Genomic DNA, 22886 nt, shown 5'->3' with positions numbered 1-22886 from the left:
TGATGTGCCTGGACCTTCCCGGGCTGTGCCCGCCTGGCGCTGACCTCCAGTACAGTCCTCTCGTGTGATGACTGATGCGACCTTTGTCTCCCGTCTCCGCATCCCAGCGCTCACCCGGCGCCTTGCAGGTGCTATGCTTGCTTAGTGAATGAAGGTGATTCCAGGGTGAAAGCAGAGTGAAGCTGACAAAAAGGAAACCCAGCACGTCAGTCAGGGCCTTCTCCGTGTTTCCAAGGGGGAGTGAGGCGCGTTTACAAAGGTGAGGCAGGGTGGGGGTGGGAAGCACCAAGGCCACAAGTCACTGGACACCATTTTTACCCCTGGACATGAAAGGGCAAAGGGACGGGTGGTTACCGAGGACACTGTGGGACAAAGCAGCCGACAAGGTCGTGACCTTGGAAGAACACTGCCCTCCCAGCTGCGGTTGTCTGGAGGAAGCCAATCCCTGGGTGTCGCTCCTGGCCAGGTTCCCTGCAGGTGGCTCAGCCCCCACAGGGCTCTGAGGAGGCCTGAAGGCTGACTGCAAAGGCACCCCGCCCCCCTTCCTTCTCAACCAGAGAAGCCTTTGTGGCAGGTGCAGAGGTCCGGACCTTTGGCTGCTCCTGGCACAGCAGAGTCACCGGCCCGAGGGCAGAGTCACCAGGCTGAGAGGCATGATTCCTGGCTGTCCTCCACGCTGCCCACTGGGCTCCCCGGTGCTGAGTAGAAAGCAGACCAGGCTCTGTTGCTTGCGCCCCAACAGTCGCCTCCAGCCCCCGTCTCTTTGTGCTCTGGTCTGGCACCTGTTCTATAGGAAGAAGCCCGCAGGCAAGTGTCAAGGGTGGAACCAGACTGGTTTTCTCAGTCTCTGTTCTGAGCCCCCAAATTCAACTCTCGGCTCAGGCCTGCGTCCTGGGCAAGAGGAATCTGAGATTTGGGGTCCCTAAGCAATGTGGTGCCCACCTTCCCTGGGGACGGGGGTGATCAGCTGGACACCCACACGCTATTCCGAAGAGGGAAGGGGAACCATGTGCAGGACTGACAACCTGAGGCAGCTGGGGAGCCGGCGGGTACCCGCCGAGGACGGGGCCTCCGATTGCGGGGAGTCGATCCACCTGGGGACGCGGCTCCTGGTCGCGGGGGTGCGACGGAGGTGGGGCGCAGGTGACTGCACCTCTGGGCTGAACAGGGGTGTCTGGCCCTTCTATGACCGGACCCCAGGTGCTCCAGGAAGGGGGGGCTGGACTCCCAGGGAAGCCCTTGGACGTCCTGCCGCAGTGGGGTGCGGGGCGCCAAGGCGGGGGGCACGGGGTGGGGTGCGGGGCGCCAAGGCGGGGAGCACGGGGTGGGGTGCCCCCTGGGACCACGTTCCGCGCCGCCGAAGAGCCATTGCTCAGCCCGTCAGCCGCCCTGACCCAACCTCGGCTCCGACGGGGCTCCGGGCCCGGCTCCCCTTTCGCAGCCCGGGATCCCCGCGTTCACCCCGCCGCGGCGGAGGTCCCCGCGGCGCACCTCCCGCCCCGCGCCGGGGCAGTAGCCTCAGCTCCTCCTCATTGGCTGTCAGGCTGTGAGCGGCAGGCGGGCTGTCCACTGGCTACGAGGAGCGGGTGGGGCCTGCGCTCTAGGCCCGCCCCCCGGCGCCGAGGCTGCGGACAGCGCCCCCTGGCGTCGCGGGCCTGCAGTGGCCGGGGCTGGAGCCGCGCGCGGGCGGGGCGGGCCCTGGGGATGGGGCGGCACCTGCGGGGCGATTCTTCCCTCTGCCTTCCTGGGGGCCCGGCTCCGCTTACTGCTCCCCAGGTTTGTCCCAGCCGTGGGACGCCCGCGCCCCCTTCTCGTCTCAGACAGGGACTTTATTACTTAAACGAGGCGGCTGCTTGGCTGTCTCGTAGATCTGGGCCATGTCGCCCCGAATGTTCACATCAGGCTGTGAACCCCCCAACCCCGACACGCGTGTCCCGAAGGTTTGCCTGAAGATCTTTGAGCTCGATAGAACTGCTTTATTATTCTCATGCATGCTAAGATATGACATAGATACACGTGGACATTAACGTGTGAACTCAGCTGCATGAACGGTTATAAAGCGGATTTCTACACCACATCGCAAACAGGTCACTGCCCCCCAAGCACCCCAGCCCCCTCCAGCCACCCCCTTTTTGTCCCTTGCTCCACAAGTGACCCAGAAACGCTCTTGTGCAAATCATTTCTTGGCTTTTCTCCAGGCGAGCGTTTTGCCATCTCTGCACGCACCCCGAAAGGGTAGGTATTATTTTGCCTGTTTTGGGTTTTATATAAATAGCATCTCGCTGAAGGCATATTTTTTGGTGTCTTGCATATTTTGCTCAATGTATGCAGTGTGTCCTGTTTAATAAATCCTTCATGTCTTTTGAGTGGAAGGTGATGGTGGTGCCGGGAGGTGGGTGGGGGTCACCAGGTGAATGCTTTGGGGTCACACTGTCCTCACGGAGGACCGGGCAGATGCCCCTGGGTGCTCAGCCACCACTCTGTCCGGGCTCTGCCAATATAGAGTCCGTGTTTCCAAGGACGGACGGTTCCCAGAGACGGTTCTCGCCCTCCAGTGTGTGTGGAGGGTGTTTGCCCTGGGTGGGCAGCCCTGTGTCCACCAGGCCCAGGTGGGGCAGGACCACCCAACCTCTCTGTGGGCTGCCACAGGGGCTGCCCGCTCAGGACTGGGGCACCTGCTTCCTGAAGAGTGTCCCAGCACAGACGAGGTGGCACAGGGAGAAAAACTGGCTGAGACCAGAACAGTGGGGACACCCGCCGCCCCACCCTCTATTCTGCTGGCCCCTTGGCACGATTGTCACCGGTTGTGTGAGGTGGACGCCTGTTGGAGGTGGGAGGCGACACGCTGCCTTGGCCTGTACTCCCTGTTGTCACCCAGGCTAGGCTGGGCAGGGGCAGCCACTGTTCACAGGTCCATTGCCAGGACCCACAGTCTTCACCACAGGGAGGTGTTGGTAGATGTCAGTCAATTAATAATTTTCCAAGAAATGCCTCTAGAGTGTTCTGGGAGCCCCTCCCTACTCTCGCCGACCCAAGGGTAAAGATGTTGGTGTAGACTCAAAGTCTGAAACAGCTTTGTAAAATCTACTGCCGGGTTGTGAAACATCTTTCCAACCCCCACCAAGGACCAAGGCGCAGGATCAAGGAGGTGCAACACGGGGGCCGGTCTCTGCGCCTCCTCGGGGCTTTCTTCAGAAAGGAAGGGAATAACCCAGCACCACCTTCTCTGCTCACCCAGCTTCAGAGCATCTCTCATATTTAGTTCACAACAACTGAGGCCAGAAGCCCCTGTGTCGGGAATAATCACATTTTTGACGTCAGTGACTCTCTGTTCCTCCCACCATAAACTAAAGTTAAACTTGCGATTGTTGGAACAGTTCTCTCAGAGTAAACACTGTTGCACTGCTTCTGGTGTTCCAGTGTTCATTTTGATTATCTAAGAAATTCTTTGCTTTATATCATTGAGGCTTGTATTCCAATAAGTGAAAATGCACACGCACAAATTTGTTTTCTGTTTTTTCTTGAATACTTTTTTGTAACCACTAGGTGGCAGGGCTAATCACATCTGGATTGAGACGTGGAACTCGGAATTTGAATTTAAATTCAGTCTTGTTTTAATTCTATCTTTGAGCTTGTTAAGCATTAAATTTAAAAACATATTGTCATTTTCAGGGTAAATAACGACTCTGGTGAATTAGTTTCTTCCTTAAGCTAAAGATGGTATAAATTGCTCTTCTACACAGTGTCTCTAAATCAGTCCTTTTATGGCCTGACTGGATATAAAATTCTTTCCATTCGTCATCCAGATAAATGAATGTCAACTTGGTTTGTCCTTGGGCTCAGAAGTGGTCTTTTGCATCAGAATCTGGCAACCTCCTCTGTTTGTTGCAGCTGGCTGGTCTGCTTCTCTGAGAAAACAGCCCTCCTCCACATCCTCCTGCAGCCCCTCCTCCGTGTCTGTCACTCTTTGCAGCCCTATCTCCTTCCCAACAGCCTCAGAGAGTTCTGGATTTCATTTTCCTCTTCTGCAGAAAATCAGATGTCACACCAACTCTGCCTTCTGTTGATAAAGTAATATTCAAGAATGATTGTGTATTTGAAATAGAGCTTAAAGCCTTTTTTTAGGGTTGCTTTTGCAATTTCAGATCTTTCATGATTCCATATAAATTTTAATATTTTTGTTCAGTTTCTTTGAAATATGTTGCTGGTGTTTTGATGGCGTTGCATTAAATTTGTTTATTATTTTAGGCAGGAGAGTCATTTTGACTATATTGATTCTCTCTATCCATGAGCATGGGATATCTCCCATCTCCTCTGCCGCTATCTAAGTCATTTAAAACATGACGTCTTATAGTTCTCATAGTGTAGGTATTTTACCTCTTTGTTAGGTTGATTCTGAGGTATTTAATTCTTTTCGGAGCAATAATAAATAGAGTTCTTTTGCTTCTTGTTCCTTGTTTGCATATAAAAATGCTGCGGATTTTTGAATGCTGGTTTTGTAAACTGCCACTTTGCTATGTTCATTTATTGTTTCTCATAGCCCTTTTTAAAAAAAGATTTATTTATTTATACATACAAGAGCTGGGGTACAGGCCAGAGGTTGGGGGTGAGAGGATTCACCAGAGACAGAGTGGGGAACAGAACAGGCAGACTGACTGAAATACACTGCTGAGGGGAGCAGCGGGTAAGTCAGGAGAGGTCTGCTGCCCTTTCCAAGGCCCTTGGCTGTCTCCTTGGAGTTAGGCTTTTGAAATATTCCTGCTCAGATAAGCTTGTTTCATCCGCATGGAGTATGAGTTCCACCGCATCAGCTTGCCTGGACTGTTTGTGCAAACAACGTGGGTGGATGCCGGCTTTTCTTCTGGATTTGCTGCCATTCTTCAGGCAGACGGGGCACCCACGTGACCAGCCCCCCTGAAAACCCTGGGCTCTGGGTCTTAAATGGACTTCCCAGGCCCCAAACACTGCACTCATGTTACCTGTTACCATGTGGCCCTTCCTCGTGGGAGAACAGGAAGTTGGCACGGATTCCTCCAGAGTCCACCTGATATGTGTGGATTCTGCTACATACCCCTTTGCTGTAATGAAACTTAGCGGCCAGCCCAATGATATGCTGGGTCCTGTGGGCCCGTCGGTGGAGCCACTGACCACCGGGTGGCCATGGGATGACTCAACAGCCAGATACTCCTTCCAAGATTCAGCTCTCTGAATTCCTACTCCTAATTTGAGGGTTTCCCTCATTTTCTTCACAGTTTACTCATGAATTAAAAAATACGATTCACATTTTACCAATTTTGGGAGTACAGCTTCATACCTTCACAAGTTTTAGGTGTTTTATTCATGAGACAATTACTCAGGGTTTCTATTTCAGTATATTGTTAGAGACCTTGCTTTTCAAAGGATGATTGCATCTTAGAATTATGTTATCTATTAAATAGACAAACCAAAAAACAATTCAATTGTCAAAATATCTGTCCTCTTAAATCTAAGTTATAGGAAGCGGGCTCCGAGTGTTAGCCGTCATTATTCTTCCAACCCTGGTGTCTGGAACGACAGTCCCAGGCCAAAGAATCAAAGATGAGCAACTCCCGGCCCAGATGGAGATTGGAAGCCACAGGGGCAGCATCTTAGGCCCGAATTGGCCCATGGCTGCTGCCCCAGCCAAGAGACGGCCCTGGAATAACTGAGCAGGAAGACCAGCCATGACACGTGAGTTTATTATCATCGGCGCTCAAGAGGGGGCGTGAAGCCCAAGCAGGTGGTGACAGTGAGCAAGAAGTGGGCACGGCTGCTGTGCCAGGGTGGGGGGCGGGCTGGGCCATGGCTGTGGCCGTGGGGTGGGCACTATTGGAGCATCTCTTCTTCCAGGTGCCAGATGCAGGGACACCCAGCGCAGAGGGCGTGCCAGGCCTGCAGGACAGGCAGGCTAGATTCCACTCTCTCCTACCAGTTTCTTCTGGTCTTTCTCCTAAGGGAGAGGGAGAACAGAGAGCCCCAATGGGGAGAAGAAATTCTCTTCTCCAGAGCAGCTTAATTCTGGAGCCAACCTGGTCCCACATTATCCTTACAGCACCTGATGCCAAGTGCCCCAAAGACTCACCATAGATGCGGACTCCCCTGCCTTCTGGGGTCTGGCCTAGAGGCCACTCGGTCAGGGACAGGAGGGCTTTAGGCTGGGCTGTGACTAGGGGCCATGCCCCCTGGGACTCACTGTAATGGTCCTTTTCTCCTCCCCAAACCACCAGCTTTCCATTCCTGTCTCCCCTGGACGACCCCACCCCCCACACATGTGCACATGTGCGTGAAGGCCTCACCTTCGTGGAGCAGCGTCTCTTCTGGAAGTGCAGATACAGGGGCGTCAGAGATGCCAGGAGCAGCAGAACCCACACCCCCAAGAGCATGGACTCGAGGCTTATGAAGAAGGCCTGGGACAAGGGACCAAAGCTGCAGGTGGCGGCGTGACTTGCTGAGTGTGCTCTGTCCCACGCCCTTCACCCGTGGGCGTCCCTCCCACTCATCACCCCACCTCTAGCTTCTGGAGAGGGCAGAGGAAGGAGTCCTGATGGGGGCGGGCAAGGCCCAGGTGCAGAGTGCAGCAGAAAGCGCTCTCGTCTGGAGGGGTGGGGCCTGGGCTGGGTTCCCCAGCAACCGCCACACTTGAGAAGTTGAGGGGACTCTACCCCTCTCAGCTGTACACCCCGTGATGCTGCCTCATCTCATCCTTTCAGTGCTGGTGTCTCCCCATCTGTACTCCCACTGCAGGCAGTGCCTCTGGTTTGTTTATTGAGGGGACACCAGTCCACCCCCAAAACCCCAGTGCCAGTGGCCCATCACCACACCTCCCTCTATTCTCTGCCCCAAACAACCAGCATAGATTTCGGGGTCAAAGTATTATTTCTGCAGTGTCTCGCCAGCTGTTTCCTCTGGTCAGACTCTGTTTGGGGAGGACGGCCTGGCTCCTGGCACTGAGCTGGCTGGCCCGGCCTGCCCCTACCTTCCCCATGGCCACGTAGTAGCGACACAGCTGCATCCTTTCCTCCTCCGCCGGGCTGTCTGTGCTGGGGCTCTCGGTGGGCCAGCCCCTCCAGGAGTCCCTGTAGCAGAAGTCCCCTCCGTAGAAGTAGACGTAGTCTCGGAAATTCGCAGAGCCGATGGCAATGGCGGTGATGGCCGTGGTGAAGGCCGCCAGGGCGAGCAGGGTCCTCAGGAGGGCCTGGCCGGGAGAGGGGCGGAGGGAGCTTGGGGCTCGGACTCTCCTGGAGCCCAGCCGGGGATCAGAGATGTGCTGGGGCTTCGGGGTGGCCTCCAGCTTCCGGGCCTGGGGTCCACCGCTGCCCTGCCCCCAACTCACCCAACAGATGCCCTGCTCCCAACTCACCCAACAGATGCCACCCCGTTTCTCGTAAATGAAGGCGACAGCTCCAGCCAGCACGGCCTGGGGGGAGCAGAAGCAGGTCAGGCCGGGGCAGGAGGCCGGCTCCTTCCAACGCTAACGCACCACTCTGGCTCGCTGGCGGACGCTCTGTCACGGAGCCGGGGCCACCCGCCCCCTCGGGGGACCCACTCACCACGGCTCCTGTCCAGATGGCAGCTCCCGAGCCACGCACTGAGGAGTAGTGGCCGAGGTAGAGGAGCCCCCCCAGGACCCCGCTCAGGACCCCCAGCACGATCTGCACCACCTGGAAGATGAAGGATTCCAGAGTTGGCGCCATCCTGGGCCCAGGGGCAGCGGGTGGAGGGGGCGAGAGGACCTGCCGGCCTTGAGGTCACTGGGGGCGTCCTGAGCTTGGGGAGGGGAAGGGAGGAGAGAGAGAGAAGGGGAGGAGGGCGAGGGGAGGAGAGGAGCAGCAGGGGAGGGGGACGAGGAACACTAGAGGGGGACAGGAATGGGGGGACAGGAATGGGGGTCCTCAGGGAGAAGGGGGCCCCGGGAGGGGGGAGCAGGGGCGGGGGGGAGAGCCAGCCACACGGGGGCTGTGGAGGGGGCCTCAGTCTCCACCGGCTGGAGACGGTCCCCTGCGCCCCGCAGCCCTTCTGCGCAGCCTCGCCTCCTGGCTGTTACTGGGGACCAAGAAAGTGAGGAAGGAGGCAGGACGGGGTGGAAGAGCTTGATTTCTCGTAAGCAGAGAAATCTGGCTCAGTGTCCTGTGCAGAGAGCAGGAGAAGGGTGACCCCGCCCCGCCCCCCGACATCAGGGCCCCAGAGGCTACTCACCCAGGAGGCCACCAGCAGCCGGCCAGCCGGGGAGCGGCGGGGGGCGCCAGGGGCTCCGGGGCTCAGCAGGGAGCACTTGCTCAGCAGGAGCTTCACCCCCGACTCCTGGTGCAGGTGCACGTCGATGTGGGTGGGCTGGGGGGCGGCGGGGGCTGCCTCGCCACCTGTGGTGGGGCCCGCGTCTGAAGCCATGGCCTGAGGAGGGGAGTGGCGGGGGCGATGCGGGCAGAGCCTCTCAGGTTGGGCGCCTAGTCACAGAGCAGCTGCCCAGCCAGTTCTCGGGGCAACCCCCAGATCTGCTGACCCCATGCTCCTCCTGCGACCTTCACCGCTCCACACACCCACTTCCAGCCCACGGGGGGGCCAGACCCCACCCTGGCTCTCACCCCCCAGGACCCACCCCCACGTTGAGCTTCTGTAGTGGCCACAGTCCCTTGCTGCACCCCAAGACACCTCGCGGCCTCTAAATACTGTCCTCTCCACCACCTGCCCCGAACTGCCCAGCCCAGCTGCCCCCCGCCCCCCGGTGGGCTGGGTGGAGGTGGAGGCCTGGGGAGGCCCCTGGGCATCACGCAGGGACGCACCCGCTTCTTGGCCACCACCTTCCCAGAGAACAAGGTCTGTGTGGCGCTAGGGGACCCCCCCACCGACCCGCTGCCTTGCTGGTCCCCCAAGTGCAGAGGAAGAAACGCAGACACCTGTGAGGAGGCCGCTCGGGTGGTGCCGCGCTGGGCTCTGGGTAGTGCTTGCCTCCCCTGCTCTCCTCGGCCAGGCCGGGCAGGGCAGGAGGGCGGGGAGGGCTGGGCTGGAGGAGGGCAGCGGAGCTGTTGGGGAGGCAGGGAGGAAGTGATGGAAGGGGAGTGTCTGGCTCCAGCAGCGCTTCCAGGCAGACAGCAGGCCACAGGCCAAGGGGCCTCTGCAGGGGCTTTCCAGTGGCAGCGGCTCTCTGGCTGCGGCCTGCCGGACAGCAGGCGTGAGGTGAGGCGGGCGGCCTGGGGACTGCACTGACCAGCCCCGGACACCCTGAGGCTGCCCTCGCCCCTGCTCACCGGCCCCTGCTTTCTGAGCACACCTCTGCTGGCTGTGCCAGGGCGCAGGTGAGTGTGCAGGGTATGTGCCAGGGTGTGAGTGTGCGGGGTATGTGCCAGGGCGTGAGTGTGCAGAGTGTGTGCCAGGGCGTGAGTGTGCATGTGGATGCCCGTGTGCCCTGTGCCTTCCCTGACCACCTCGGTCATCTCAAAACCAAACCCCCCACATGGGGCCCCTTGGCTCCAGCTATTTTCTGGGAAGTTTTGACACTGCAGGTCAGGGCCTCTTCCCTCCATCCCTCCCCTCTGCCCTGCTCCCTCCCACTGCCAGAGCCGGAGCTGGGGGTGTCCCAGCTCCAGGTCTGTTCCTCCCAGACCCAGACCTGCGCTCCTGGCCGCTGGCTCCCTGGGACAGCAGGTGAGCAGGGCCGGGCCAGGTGGTGCCTCCCAGGGGGTCAGCACAGGCTCCCGAGCTCTCCCTCCTCAGGACTGGCCCTCCAGGCTCCCGTCCCTCTTGCTTGATTCCCAAGGGCTGGCTCAGGAGGGAGGATGTGCGAGCAGACCTGGCCTGAGGCCCAGGGCCAAGGCGGTGGGGATTCTCCATCTGTAGCTCCAGGGACAGTGGGCGCAGCTGGGCAGTGTCCAGGCTGGCGGGGATGGGCCCCGAGCCTGGAGTCGGAGTCTTCATGGGCTCTGATCTGGGTGCAGGGGGTGGAGATGGCCTGGAACTGGGCTTGTGTGTGGCAGTGAGCAAGCCGCTGCTCAGCACCATGCCGGACGCACATCTGTCCTTCTCACCTCAGAGGAGGCCAGGCAGGAAGCACGAGAGCTCGGGGAGCACACAGGCACTGGGACGATGACTCTGCTCCCTCAGGGTCTTCCAGGGACACCACCCACAGGGACCGCATGGAAGGGATTGTTTTGGTGCTAGGCCAGGGGTGCTGAAGTGCCCTGGAGACGTAGTCCAGCTACAGCCAGAGAGAAGGCGAAAAAATAACCGAAGGGGTGGTGAAGTGAGGAGATGTTGGGGTCTAGACTAGCCTCTCACACCTGCGGGGCGGGTGGGGCTCCCCAGAGCCACCTGCAGCACAGGGGAGGGGCCGTCTAATTCCCAGGAGAATTCCATTTTTGCTCTGGGGAGCATTTGAAAACAGACTCCTTCTTGGTCCAATGTGAGTCCAGATGGTGTCAGGCCCTCCTGGGCGGAGCCTGAGGGGATATATGGAGGGAGATGCTCGAGGGGGTCGGGATTCCAGCCCAGGCGAGTCACGTGATGCCGGTGCGGGCAGCCCTGAGCGGCAGGCTGGGGAGACTGCTCTCTCTCCCTCAGCCCTGCAGTGTCTGTGCTTTCACCCTGCCTGCCCCGCCGGCCTCACCTCTGTGCACTCTCGCTCCAGCAGGCGGGATGGAGCAGAACACAGTGACCGTGAACGGGGTGGAGGTGACCTCGACGCTGTCCCAGCCGACCCACATCAACATCCACATCCACCAGGAGTCGGCCCTGGCTCAGCTGCTGAAGGCGGGGAGCTCCCTGAGGGAGTACTTCTCTCGGCCAGTGGACAGCGGCCCTTCCAAGGCCGGCATCCGCTCCAGGCAGCTGGCCCTGGGGGTAAGAGTGGGCAGCAGAGGGCACATAGGCGGTGGGGACGCGCCTTCCCTCGGAGGCAAAAAAGGGGTAGTGGGTGGAATCCTCAGGACTCCCGACTTACAGCCCTACTTGTTTTTGAAAGAGGGTTTGGGGAGCGCATCCCCAGGATGGGGAGCAGCCATGGGCCTCGTCTTTGGGGAAGGAGGGGTTCCGGTCAGAGAAGGGGGTGGGTGGCAGGTCCCTTAGAGGTTGTGGGGTCTGAGGGTCTGCAGGGCCTGTGACAGGCACTTTTGGGGAAACCACAGAGAAAACCCCAGGGGCGTAACCTAAAAGTCCTGGGCATCCTTCCGAGGGACCGGGCCACTACGTAGCGGCCCAGGCAGACCTGTGGCATCCTGCAGGTGACAGCTTTCTGCATCTGGGGTGGGGAGGGGGTGGCTTTACACAGATGAAGTGAAAGGGAGTACAAGACGGCAGGATGAGAGGCTGGGGGAGGCAGCAAAGAAGCAGGAAGCAAGGGCCAAGGTGGTCAGCGCAGGGAGCGTGGCCCAGGCTGGTGGGATTGGACGGGGCTCCGGGGCCGGGAGCCCCGAGTGGCCAGGCTGGAGTCAGCTCCGGCAGGAGGCGGATCCTGGGCTGGGCCTGGGCTCCCAGCTGCCTCAGAGCCTGGTGGGTCGGGGGTGCTGAGCAGAGGAGTCCAGACCCTCTGTGGATGGGGCTCCAGGACGCAGGGGTAAGTGGACTCGGGGTGCAGGGTATGCAGCTCGGGTGTGATGATCTGAGGTGGGCAGCACGGGCAGGCTGTGATGCCAGAGGGGCTGGGACAGTCCGGCTCTCCAGAAGGCCAGTGCTGAGTTGGGGTTCGGGGTGTCAGAGGTTTATTGGGGGACACCTCTGAGAAGGAAAGGAGGTGCAGGATCGGCTAGGGGCCTGTCAGACAGATGCTGGCTGCCAAGGGCTGTCGGTCCAGCTAAGGTGCCCGTTGCGGGGTGCATGGGATATGGAACTAGCCCTGTGCTACCACCATGCCCCCCAAAAGTGTGCTCTCGGCCTGAAAGGTGAGTGGACCGTGAACGGCTGGCCTCTGGGGACCGTCACCCACCACACCCCTCTGTGGTGCGTCCTGGGGCGAGCGAGGGGGAGGTGGGGTCAGCAGGCGCACGACCAAGTGTAATAAGTGACGAAGGACAGATGTGAGCCACCTCGGGGCACGGCGGGAGCCAGGGCCTGCTGCTTCGTGGGTGTAAAGGGGAGAGAACCTTCTGGAATCAGAGATGAAGGGGAAGAAAAACGCCACTTGGTGGGAGTGGGGCGGCTGCTGGGGACCCTGGGCTCAGAGCTGGATCTGACTTTTCCTCCATCTTGCAGGTGACGCAGGTGCTGCTGGGCGTGGTGAGCTGCATCCTGGGGGGCTTCCTCTACATCGGGCCCTGGATCCAGCTGCGTGCCACGGGCTGTGCCTTCTGGGCAGGGGCAGTGGTAAGGACTGGTGGGGCTGAGGGGGGCGTGGGGACCGGCAAGGGGAGGTTCCTCGCAGCTGGGGTCAGGGGTTTGAGGACCTGGAGGCCAAAGTCCCTTTGCCTTCAGGAAGCTGCCTTAGGGGGTGGCAGGACCCCCACACCCCCTGTGCTCCCCACAAAGGGCCAGGCTGGGAAAGGTGGGCGGCCACGCTGGCATGTCCACCGGCAAGGTGGTCTGTCGCTGGGGCCCCCTCGAGCTGACGGTGCAGGGCCCGTGGGTGCGGGTGTCGGGCCGTCCTGCAGGAGAGTAGCTGGGGTCTCTTGGGGTCTGTCTTGCAGGCGTTCGCAGCAGGAGCTGGGACCATCGTCCATGAGAAGCGGGGGCGCAAGTGCACCGTGAGTCCGGCCTCCTGCCCCAGCCTTCCCCGGGGCCCTCCGCAGCTCCGCTTTTCCCTCTGCCGTCTTGCTGTTGGGTCTTGATGCTGTGAGCTCTTTCCTGGCGGCTGGGGAGGGTTTCCGGGGCCAGCACGGGGTGGGGGGCGGGTCGGAGAGCGGCCCATCCTGGGGGTGTGGGCTCAGAGGGGGTCTCACCTGGGTTTTCTCAGAGCGGCCTCTGAGCCTGTCCCCCCGCAGGGCTGCGCGTCAGACCTGCTCACCATGGCGGCCGTGGCCACGGCCTTGGCTGCTGCCGTCCTCTGTGCCATGAGCTTCACCTGGCAGAGCGACGGCTTCATGGACTCCCTGTGTGGCCTCCAGGGCTGGGGCTGGCGCGAGGAGCAGTGCCGGGACTACATGCAGATGCTGCTGGTGAGGGCCGGCCCGGGCCACGGGGCCAGGCGGGGCCAGGCGGGCACAGGGCGGGGCCCGAGGTCTTTGCTGTGGGGGGAGGTTTCTTCACGGCTTCGGGGAGGGAGGCTTTCTTCATGGCTCAGAGATCCGATAATCAAAGAGGATGGAGCAAGGAGGAGACGTTTCAGAGAGGATCTGGGGGTGTCCTGGAGGCCGTGGCTTAAAGCCACCATTTATTAGGGCTCCCGACACCTCTGTGGGTGGGGGGCTCAGAGGGCAGATCACACTTGGGTTTTCTCAGCGAGCCTAGTCAGACATCAGTGGGGTGACGTCATCCGAAGGCTGGACGGGGCTGGACGGGGCTGGACGTCCAGGACAGTTTGCGACACGGCTGGCGCTGCGGGGACTGCAGCTGGGGGTGGGGGGCTCTCTGCCAGAGCCCGTATGGCTTCTCCACGTGGCTCAGGCTTCTCCGACCTGGCCAGCTGGGTCCCCCGGGGTGCAGCCCACTTGTGAGCATTTCAGGAAGCTGCAGGGCCCGGGAAAGGCTCCCTTGACCTTGGCATCACCAAGAATTTTCCTGGAAATGGCCTTCACGGGCCCTGGCCAGGGGTGGAGAAATAGGTCCCAGCTCTCCATAGAGGTGAGGTCTCCCTGCACGCAAGACAATTGGGGGACGCTGTGACCCCCCCCCCCAGAGCTGGTGCAGGCAGCCTGCTTTGTGGGGCAGGCAGCTGGACAGTCTGGCCGTGCTGGGAGGGGGTGAGCAGCACCCCAGCTGCGGATCCTGACCACCCGCTTTCCTTCCACGCGCCTAGAACCTGTTCCTGGGCATCCGCGCCCTGCTGCTGGTTGTCTCGCTCCTGCAGGGCATCGTCTCCTTGGCTTCCCTGGGCGTGCGCTTTCGAAGTGCGTGTGGCCAGAGGCCTCTGCCCCTGGTGAGTGGCCGGGGGGTGCTGGGGGTGGTGGGCTTGGGGGGAGTAGGCGGGCCCCTGCTGTCAGAGCTCCTGGGACCCCACAGTTCTGCTGGCAGGAATCCTCCAGCACTTGCTGGCACTTTCCTTCCAAGTCTGGGGAAGGGGACCCATTCTCTGCCGCTCACCCCTCCCGTGCTCCCTACTCACCACCACCCTCTCCTTCTGGCCAGGACTTTTGTCCCGGGCCCCATCCTCTCCGCTTTTTCCTGAATTCAGGTTCTAGACAGCTGGCTTTGCCCCCACCTTTTCCCTCTAATAACTGATCCTCTGTTTTTTCCAGGACGAGGAAGAGACAGAGAAGAAGCTGCTTGCGGAGAACTCAGTGCCTCCCTCCCCCTGCAAGGAGAAGGTCCCCTTGGTTCTGTGAAGGGGCAGAGACCCGCCCACCCGCCTCCCTGCACGCCGGGCAGAGCCCAGGGAAGACCCCGCTGGGCCCTCATGTCCCCGCCAGTGCTGCCAGGGCCTGTGGGAAGGACCGTGCTGCCTTCCAGCGCCTCCCGCGGCCCTCTCCCCTGGCCGTCCCTCCGGCCACCATGCAGCCCCCTCACCCACTGCCCACCGTCCTCACTCCAGGTCCTTGAACGCGGTGAACAGTTACGGTTGCATCCCCTGCTGAATAAAGAGAAACAATCATGAGAACAACCTTGCAGAGAAGGGCGCGGACCCTTTCTTCACGCACAAGGGCTGGCCCTTTGTGTTGGCAGGAGTGGGGTTAGAAGGGACCTGACTGATCATCCGGGGAGACGAGGGCCCAAGAAGCCAGATGCAACCGCCTCCTGCTCTGCAGCCCATGTGACAACACCCCATTTGTGGTTCAGGGGGCAGGTGTCTTTGACCTGCTGAGTTGGCCTCTAAGCATCTACAGCTCCCACCTGTGGGATTTCAGATTGTGTGAAGCAAGTGAGGGACAGGATGCTTCTCCCCTCCCCCCCACACACACTTATTATTCTTCAATTAATTGCAAATGATGCCATCAATTTAAAGCTGTCCCTGTGCACGTATGAATACGTAAGACAAGCATGCACCCTTGAGCTTTCTGGAGACAGGCGCACAGGCCTCGGTCTGCAGGGCTGAGAGCCGGGTGGTTCTGGCTTCTTCTGATGTTCTGCGTTTCCAAGTGACTTTACCCAGGTCCGTGAGGTCGGTTTTGTTACTGGGAGGATCTGGTCTGCACAGCCAAGCACCCCTGCTCAGAGCACCCCTCTGTCCCCTGCACGGCGCCCCTCACCAAGCTGTGCTGAGCGGGTGGGAGCTGCCGAAGTGAGGGGCCTGCGTGCCTTCCCCAGGGCCCTCATGGCTGCACCCTTAGAGATCTGTGAATTCATCAGCTGGTGGGAGGGCAGGTCAGCGCTGAGACCAGCCACGCAGTGCTGCCGGCCCAGTAGGTGCGGCCGGCCCGGCAGGTGCAGCCTGAGCTCCACGCCCCCCTTGACGCCTGTTTCCTAGGATCCAGTCTGCCGGGACAGCTCAGTTTGTGTGCTGAGTCCAGAGGGCCCAGCTGAGGAGCGGTAAAGGAGAATGAGTGGCGGGGGTGGGGTCCATGAGGAGGGAGGGGCAGGACTGGGTGTAAGGGGGCCCAGAAGCCTCTGCGGGGAGTCATTTTTGGGATGGTCGCAGGAGGGAGGGAGGCAGGCAGGGAGGTAGCAGATATCTTAAGCCTGAGAAGCTGTAGGGGCATATTCAGGGGAGACACTTGGGCCCTCAGGGGTGTCCAGGAGCAGGTGAGGCGCAGCAGCCCCAGTGGCAGGGGCAGGGGCAGGGGTGCAGAGGCCACAGGCCCAGCGAGGCATCTGGCCTTCCTCCCGCAGCCGCAGCCGGGGCTGGGCCAGTGGTTGGCCTGCGTGGGAGGGAAAGGGAATCTGATTTTATTCTCCTCTGTCGGGGATCGCATATCACACCCAGCAGCTCAACGCATGAATAATAGATGTGGAGCTGCACTCTCGCGCTGGAGGGACCGCATTCTCGTTAGCCTCCCAAACCACCTGGGCCTTCAAGCCCACGTCCCAGCCCATAAGCCTTTGGCCGGGAAAGCTTGTGCCCAGAACCCTACGTTCCCAGGGGTGACTGGGCCTAGTTCTCTGAAGAACAGGCGGATGCAAAAGCTCGGCCTGGCCATGAGCCCAGATGGGCAAGGTGGGGAGTGTGTAAGGACACCCATTAGCCGGGAGGCTGATAAACCACCCCTGAGGGCGCCAGCAAGATGAGCTCACTGAGAAATGACACGGTGCCTCTCCTTGGTCCTGCGTGTGTCTATGTGTCTTGCAGGGAGGGGCTGCCCTTGTCCCCGGCTGCCCTGCTCCCCAACTATCCAGCTCCCCAACTGCCCTGCTCCCCCACTGCCCTGCTCCCTGACTATCCAGCTCCCCAGCTGCTCTGTTCCCCAACTGCCCTGCTCCGTGACTATCTAGCTCCCTGACTGCCCTGGCCCCAAATGCTCTTCTCTCCAACTATCCAGCTCCCCGGCTGCCCTGCTCCCCGGCTGCCCTGCTCCCCGACTGCCCTGCTCCCCGACTGCTCTGTTCCCCGACTGCTCTGCTCCATACTATCCAGCTCCCTGACTTTCTTGGTCCCCAGCTGCCCAGCTCCCCGACTGCCTTGGTCCCCAACTGCCCTGTTCCCCGACTGTCCTGCTCCCCGATTGCCCTGGTCCCCAAATGCCCTGTTCCCCAACTACCCTGGTCCCTGAATGCCCTGGTCCCCGACTGTCCTACTCCTCGATTGCCCTGGTCCCCGACTTCCCTGGTGCCTGACTGCTGTGCTCCCCAACCGCCCTCCTCCCCGACTGCACTGCTCCCCAACTGCCCTGCTCCCCAACTGTCTTGCGGGTAGTGTCCATCCAGCCCGCAGCGGGAGGGCGTGTCCCTCAGCAGATGGTGAGCAGGTCTATGGCTGATTAGAAAAGATTCCAGTCCTCCCTGGATAGGCCCCACATTGTGAGTGGGTGTCCCTGGCGCTCCTCCCCGCCCTGTGGGCAGGGCTCGGGGGGCTCCGCTGACACGCTCTCCCGTCCCCGCTGTGCAGAGCTGCCGTCCCCGGTCACGCTTGGGGTTTGTGGTGCCTACGGGCACCACGGACTGCGCCGCTGACCGGCTCCCGCGCCGGGCTGTCCTGGACCAGGCCCTGCTGGCGCGCGGCTTCCGACACACGGCGCTCGCGGCGGGGCCTGACACCAGGCGGACAACTGCCCGGAAGCGCGGTGTGCGCAGCCCGTGACAAAGACAGCGGGTGCCTCGATTTTGTTGTTTTGTAATTTTTAAGCCATGGAAGGAAGGAGGGCAGGAGTATTAACAGGGCGGAGACAAAGGAGAAGAAACCCAGGGGGAGGGGCGCTCTGAGGCTGTCGTTGGGACTCCTCACACCCTGCTCTTCCCCCCACGTCCCGCGACTCCTCAGGCCACTGTCACACAGGGCAACGAGTCCCCCCTCGCGCCTCTCCACTCAGGCTGGCCCGTAGACGTTCAGAGAATCCTCCCAGCCTTTTGTTCTCCTTGGAGGCATCTCTCTCTCTCTTCACGGATGTTCCCGGCACAACCTCTCTGGCACGAGGTCTAGCACCAGCTCATGGTGTTTCCAGCACAACCTCTCTGGCATGAGGCCTCGCACCAGCTTACAGCATTTCCAGCGCCATCTCTTCCGTGAACTCAGACGCCGATGAGGCAGGAGGAGCAGACTCTGGTGCGCCTGCGAGAGGCCCACTTTCTCCTGAACCACCTCTGCATTGAGGCAGAGGAGAGCTGTGACAGCAGGGACTGTTTACGTCTCCCACAGCTTTCCTGTTCCACTGGCCTTGGGTGTCGGGGTTCTCTATTCCTCGTGGGTGCCCTCTCCCCCAGCAGGACCCTCCTCTCTGCCCCAAGACCCCACCCTTTTATTTCCTCTTGGGGCGGAGGGCTCTGTGCCCCAGCGTGGGCTTTGCAGGAGCCGCCCTCCCTCAGCGGACCACGCCCTCTCCTGGGCAGCCCCCCGGGCAAGGAGGGAGAGAGCGGCCGAGGGGTGATGACTAGCGCCTGCCCCTTAGTTAGGAGGCCTTGGGGGCAGGGCCAGGTTCTCTGCAGAGAGAAGACGGTCCTGGGTGCCCAAGAGCGGGGAGTCTGAGCGGCTGGCTGGGAGGCCAGCGGGGCTCCGGACCCACACCCTCATTTCCTTGGTAGGGGGGCAACTGGGCTGCTTTGCCCCCAGACTCCCGGGCGACGTCAATGAGTAGTCACTCACTCAAGAAGCAAACGCGTGTTTTCGCGACTGGGAGAGGCTGGTTTCCCTCTGCTGTCCTGTCTGGCAGAAGCGTCTTGCCACCGTGTCCTGCCGCTCGCGGGAGTTTCTCTGGCTCCTGGACAGCTTGGGGTGGAGATGTGGCCCCCCCACCCCCCGGGCCTGCAGGATCAGGAACGGCGGGTTCACGGAGCAGCAGGTGGGGGTGCCGGCCATGGTGGGCAGCACCGGGGGGCACAGGGCCTGAGTCGGGGCCGGGCGGGGAGATGGCGGTGCTGGCCAAGCCGCCTCGAGTTCTGTCTCTGGGGTTAGCTGTTTTCTGGGCGTGGAGTCTGGGGCGAGAACCCCAGCGAGGAGCAGCACGCGCAGGCCCGGGCAGGACGTGGCCCTTCCTTCCCCAGCCTGAGAAGCTGTTCAGTCCCGCCCGGTCCTCGGACAGAAAGGTCTGGTCAATACATGTCAGTTCAGTCTTTTTCCTCTTCTTTTCTCCATGGTCACTGCACGCAGCGCTCGCTCTCTTGCTGCCGGCGCCGGCCGCGTCTCTTTCCCTCAAGTTCCTGAGTCTCTGTGAACAGATGTCCCCCCTCTGACCCCTCGGCCTCCCATTACCTCTCCTCCGTCCCGGCCTGTCCTGCTCTGCTCCCACCCCCAGGCCCTTGGAGGTTTCTGAATCTTTGTTTGGAGGTTTCTGAATCTTTGTTTTCTCTTCTGCAGGAGAGCAGATGCCAGGCCCCGCTCCCCGGCTTCTGTTTATTTAGAAAAACCAGCCGTTGTTCGTCTGTTTGCACAATTCCGTCGTGGATGACCCCAAGACCTTGACCTGGGGCGGGCAACAGTCTGAGCCTATTTATTTACATTTTTGGAAAGAGTAAAACCAGAGCACAAGCAGGAAGTGCTTCTAGTTTCTTCGAGCCACTGCTTTTTTTTTTTTAATCAGTGCAGTTGGACAGTTTATTTTTTTCTTTTCTTTTCTTGTATATATTTTTTACATCATTTTTTATTTTTGCACAATGTGTGCATTTTCATCTTGGTTAGAGTCCCCGGACAATTCCCACCCCCCTTGTTTTGATCCTACTCCCTTCTCCGCCCCCCCACCCCGTAGTGTGTCTGTGGTTTGTAGCTGCTTGTTGATTTTGATTTTCACTCTATTATAATTAGTCTTAACGGTGTTGGCACCTCCCCAGGGCCCCTGCGCGTGGGCTCCTTGAGCTTCAGGACCAGCTTCCAGATTCCACTCCCGGGTCATTCCAGACCGCGTGCTCGACCTTCAAGACTCAGTTCTCTTCATTTCTCGAACTGCAGTCATGGGCTCTGGCCCCTCCCAGAGCTGGCCGGGGGCTTGGACAGGCGGGCACGGACAGGGGCTACTCCAGGCCTCTCCATGGCTCCTCCCTCTGGCCCCGAGGGGGCAGGGAAGGGGCACAAAGGGCAGGTTTTCCTAAGCGAGGGCTCAGGAGGCCGTGGAGGGGGCATTTTGCTGCTGCCATGTGGGTGGTGTCTATTCCTAGCTCAATCTGGAAGGCCCCTGGAATTCCCCTGCGTCCTCTGTGGGCTGCCTGGGTCAGTGAGGGGAAGTGTCCCAGCGAGAGCCCCGTGCCATGGCAGGAAGGGGTGGGGCGGCTTTCCCTGCCGCGGGGATTTTATTGACTCTTTCGAGGCCCAGAGACTCTTCTGAAATGTTTTGGCCAACAGGCCCCAGGCCTCTCGCCCTGCAGAGACAGAGCCCGGGCCTCACCCAGACCTGCTTTCACAAGAAAGGGGAATTAGCTTTAGAAAAAACTTGATTCAAAAAATTATGAAAATATTTCTTGACACAATCCCTTCTGAAGTAGGAAGGAGACAGCAATGTTCATTTCCAGCACCGGGTGGAAACGTCTCCGGCTTCACTTACTGGTCCAGCTGATGATTTACTGTCTTCCCCACCCCCCACTCCTCAGTCAGCTGGATTTCTGCCTATTTTTTTCGTGAGTTCCCTAGAAGTCTTTTTTAAAAAGCAGGTGCATTTTGTTGAACAGATTCTAGAGACAATCAATACCTTGAGCCTCTCTCTGCAGAATATGATGCCTCTAGAAGGTTCTTGAGAGGATGTGCCTGCCAGGAATTGTAGTTCTAGCTGATTTATTTTAACCCCACAAGTGAAAGATTTTGGTTTTCTCATTTGTTCAATGTTTGCTTCAACTTACTTATTTTTTTGAAAAAATGCTCCTTTTCTTCCTGCAGGCCCTGCCTACTCTCTTTCCTTTTTTTTTTTTAAGTTTTTATTTTATTTATTTATTTTTAAAGATTTATTTATTTATTTATCTATAAAAGAACTGGGGTACAGGCTAGATGCGTGGGGCGGGGGGGGCGAGAGGATTCACCAGAGCCAGAGCGGGGAACAGAACAGGCAGACTGACTGAAACACACTGCTGAGGGGAGCAGCGGGCGTGACATGTGGGACCCTTGCCGGCCGGCCGGGATCAAACCCACACTGCAGAGGCTGCAGACAGCTTCACAGAGCGTCGCTCAACCGTCTGCACCACCAGGGGAGGCCTCCTGCCTACTTTGTGATATCATTTTTCTCTTAAGAGTCATCCTTTTAAATTTTATTTCAAATGAAACCCTGGTGGTAAACTGGGTTTTATTTATCAGATTTTTTTTTTAATCAGATCCAGCTCAGGATGGCTGTTTTCACAGGCTATGCAATTCTAGATTTAGTTAAGTATTCCGTAAATATTTAGTAAGTATTCTTTTAAAATCATTTCCCTGTCTTTGGTGTTTTGAAGATTTATTTTGAAATGTGAGTTTAGGGTCTCCCTGGTGGTGCAGGGGTTAAAGTCTCAGTGCTATGAAGCTATCACCAGCCACTGCAGCCTGAGTTCCATCCAGGCCAGGGAGCTAGCCCCCCGCTCTGTCTCTGGTGAGTCCTCTCACCCCCCTACCCCATACCCCAACTTTGTATGCATAAATAAATAAATCTTTTTTAAAAAGTGAATTTAATTTCCCTTGAAAATTCTTCCTGACGAATCTTTTTAAAGCATTCTGAGTTTCAGAATCCATGCTTTCCCTTCTAAAGTCTGGAAAACTCTCTGAATCAGGCCTTTGGATGGTTCTGTCCTGAGCTGTGTCCACGTCTCCTCCAGGGTTTATGCGCAATGCGCCTGTGACCTTCTCCCTCGGCTTCCTCAGCTTTAACCCCCCTTTCAGCCTCCATTTTAAAGCTTTCTTTCCACCTGCTTTGTTCTGGCTACATTTTCTTAATCACTTACCAAGTAACCTGATTTTTGCCTGAGTTGTGTGCAATCTCCTTTTAAACACTCTATTAAATTTTAAATTCCATTAAAATTTTTCTAGGCATTGTCTTTGCTTCCTTTTCAGCTCCTCCTCTTTCTTGTTTTGGACACTCCCTGTTCCCGTCATATCACTGATGATCTATTTTATTTGCTCAAACTTACTACATTATTTATTTTATTTTCTGTAGGAAAGCTGCCAAATTGAGAAGTAGTTGTGATTTTTTGCTACCAACTCATGAGTGACATCTTATTTAGGGAACAGTGAAAGGGGAAATGACATTTATGAGTGCCATTTGCCTGCAGTTCTTAGGTAAGAAAGGGATCATTTATTATTTCTCTCTTTTTTTTAAAGATTTATTTTTTTTATTTTTTTATGGAACTCATGGTGTCATTTTTTTTTTTAAAGATTTATTTATTTATTTATACAAGCACTGGGTACAGTCAGAAGCGCGGGAGGGTGAGAGAATTCACCAGAGCCAGAGCGGGGAGCAGAGCAGGCAGAAGGACCGAAGGACACTGCTGAGGGGAGCAGCGGGCGGCAGGAGAGGTCTGTGCGCCATGCGGGACCCTCCTCCGGTGTCCGGGGAGCAGCCGGGGATTGAACCAGCACTGCAGAGGCTGCGGGCAGCTTCGCAACTTAGCGCTCAACCGCTGCGCCACCGGGGAGTTCCTTTTTTTGAAAATTTATTTACTTATTGTAGGGTAAGGTAAAAGTATCAGGCTTTTCTGCCCTCCCGCCATCAGGATAGATGAGGAAACCCTGCGGTCCTGAACGCATGCCTGATGGCAGCACCTGAAGTGGGTGCACCTGGGCTGAGAGACTGAGTTTATAAGGGCGGCGTCACGGGGACGCCAGCAGAAGCCAAGTACAAATGGAAGCCGAGAGAAGAAGAAGAGACGCAGAGAGAACACCAGAGAGCCCAGATAGAGTGAGGATTTGCTGGGGGCTGGGAGGACAACCAGACTCCCGCCCCCCAGTACCCCTGCCTGCTGTGTGCCTGGTAAATCTAAATAAAAGACCCGCAAAAGCCACTGAGGACTCTGACTCCTCCTTTACCTGGTCTGCTGGATCAGAAAACCTGCTCAGTGCCCTGTTCCTGTCCTTACACTTATACATACAAGAACTGGGGTGTAAGCCAGAGGTGCGGGATGGGGGAGCAGAACAGGCAGATCTACTGAAATCCACTGCTGAGGGGACCAGCGGGGAGACAGGAGAGGTCTGCTGCACCATGTGGGTTGCTCCTTGGCAAGGTCTAGGGGTCGTACTCATGCTGCAGAGGCTGGTGATTAGCTTGATAGTGCTGTCTTTAACCTCTGCACCACCAGGGAGGTCCTATTAACCCTCTTAT

The 22886-nt window shown here is 58.6% G+C and overlaps 2 protein-coding genes across 4 annotated transcripts; one reads left to right on the top strand and one right to left on the bottom strand.

The window, feature by feature from the left end:
• Positions 1-6517: 6517 nt before the first annotated feature.
• On the bottom strand, positions 6518-8406 carry TMEM176A (transmembrane protein 176A; the record flags this gene model as incomplete). Its single annotated transcript, XM_084230742.1, has 5 exons — positions 6518-6535; positions 6995-7213; positions 7379-7435; positions 7569-7679; positions 8215-8406. 5 exons carry the CDS (start codon positions 8404-8406, stop codon positions 6518-6520), a joined length of 597 nt encoding a protein of 198 aa, XP_084086868.1.
• Positions 8407-9131: 725 nt separating this feature from the next.
• TMEM176B (transmembrane protein 176B) lies at positions 9132-14687 on the top strand. 3 transcript variants are annotated; one of them, XM_084230390.1, is made up of 7 exons: positions 9132-9311; positions 10643-10851; positions 12199-12309; positions 12630-12686; positions 12924-13097; positions 13898-14017; positions 14337-14687. In XM_084230390.1, exons 2-7 carry the CDS (start codon positions 10648-10650, stop codon positions 14421-14423), a joined length of 753 nt encoding a protein of 250 aa, XP_084086516.1. In that variant the 5' UTR covers positions 9132-9311; positions 10643-10647; the 3' UTR covers positions 14424-14687. The 3 variants fall into 3 exon arrangements, with proteins under 3 accessions (XP_084086516.1, XP_084086517.1, XP_084086518.1); XM_084230391.1 differs by having other exon boundaries at positions 9295-9311; positions 10640-10851; XM_084230392.1 differs by lacking the exon at positions 9132-9311 and adding an exon at positions 9592-9660 and having other exon boundaries at positions 10640-10851.
• Positions 14688-22886: the final 8199 nt, after the last annotated feature.

Source organism: Talpa europaea (assembly GCF_964194135.1).
Source record: "Talpa europaea genome assembly, chromosome: 3".
In the NCBI taxonomy this organism is placed as follows: Eukaryota; Metazoa; Chordata; class Mammalia; order Eulipotyphla; family Talpidae; genus Talpa; species Talpa europaea.
The sequence above is the reverse complement of the archived record's forward strand: the minus strand, read 5'-3'. Positions and strand labels throughout refer to the sequence as shown.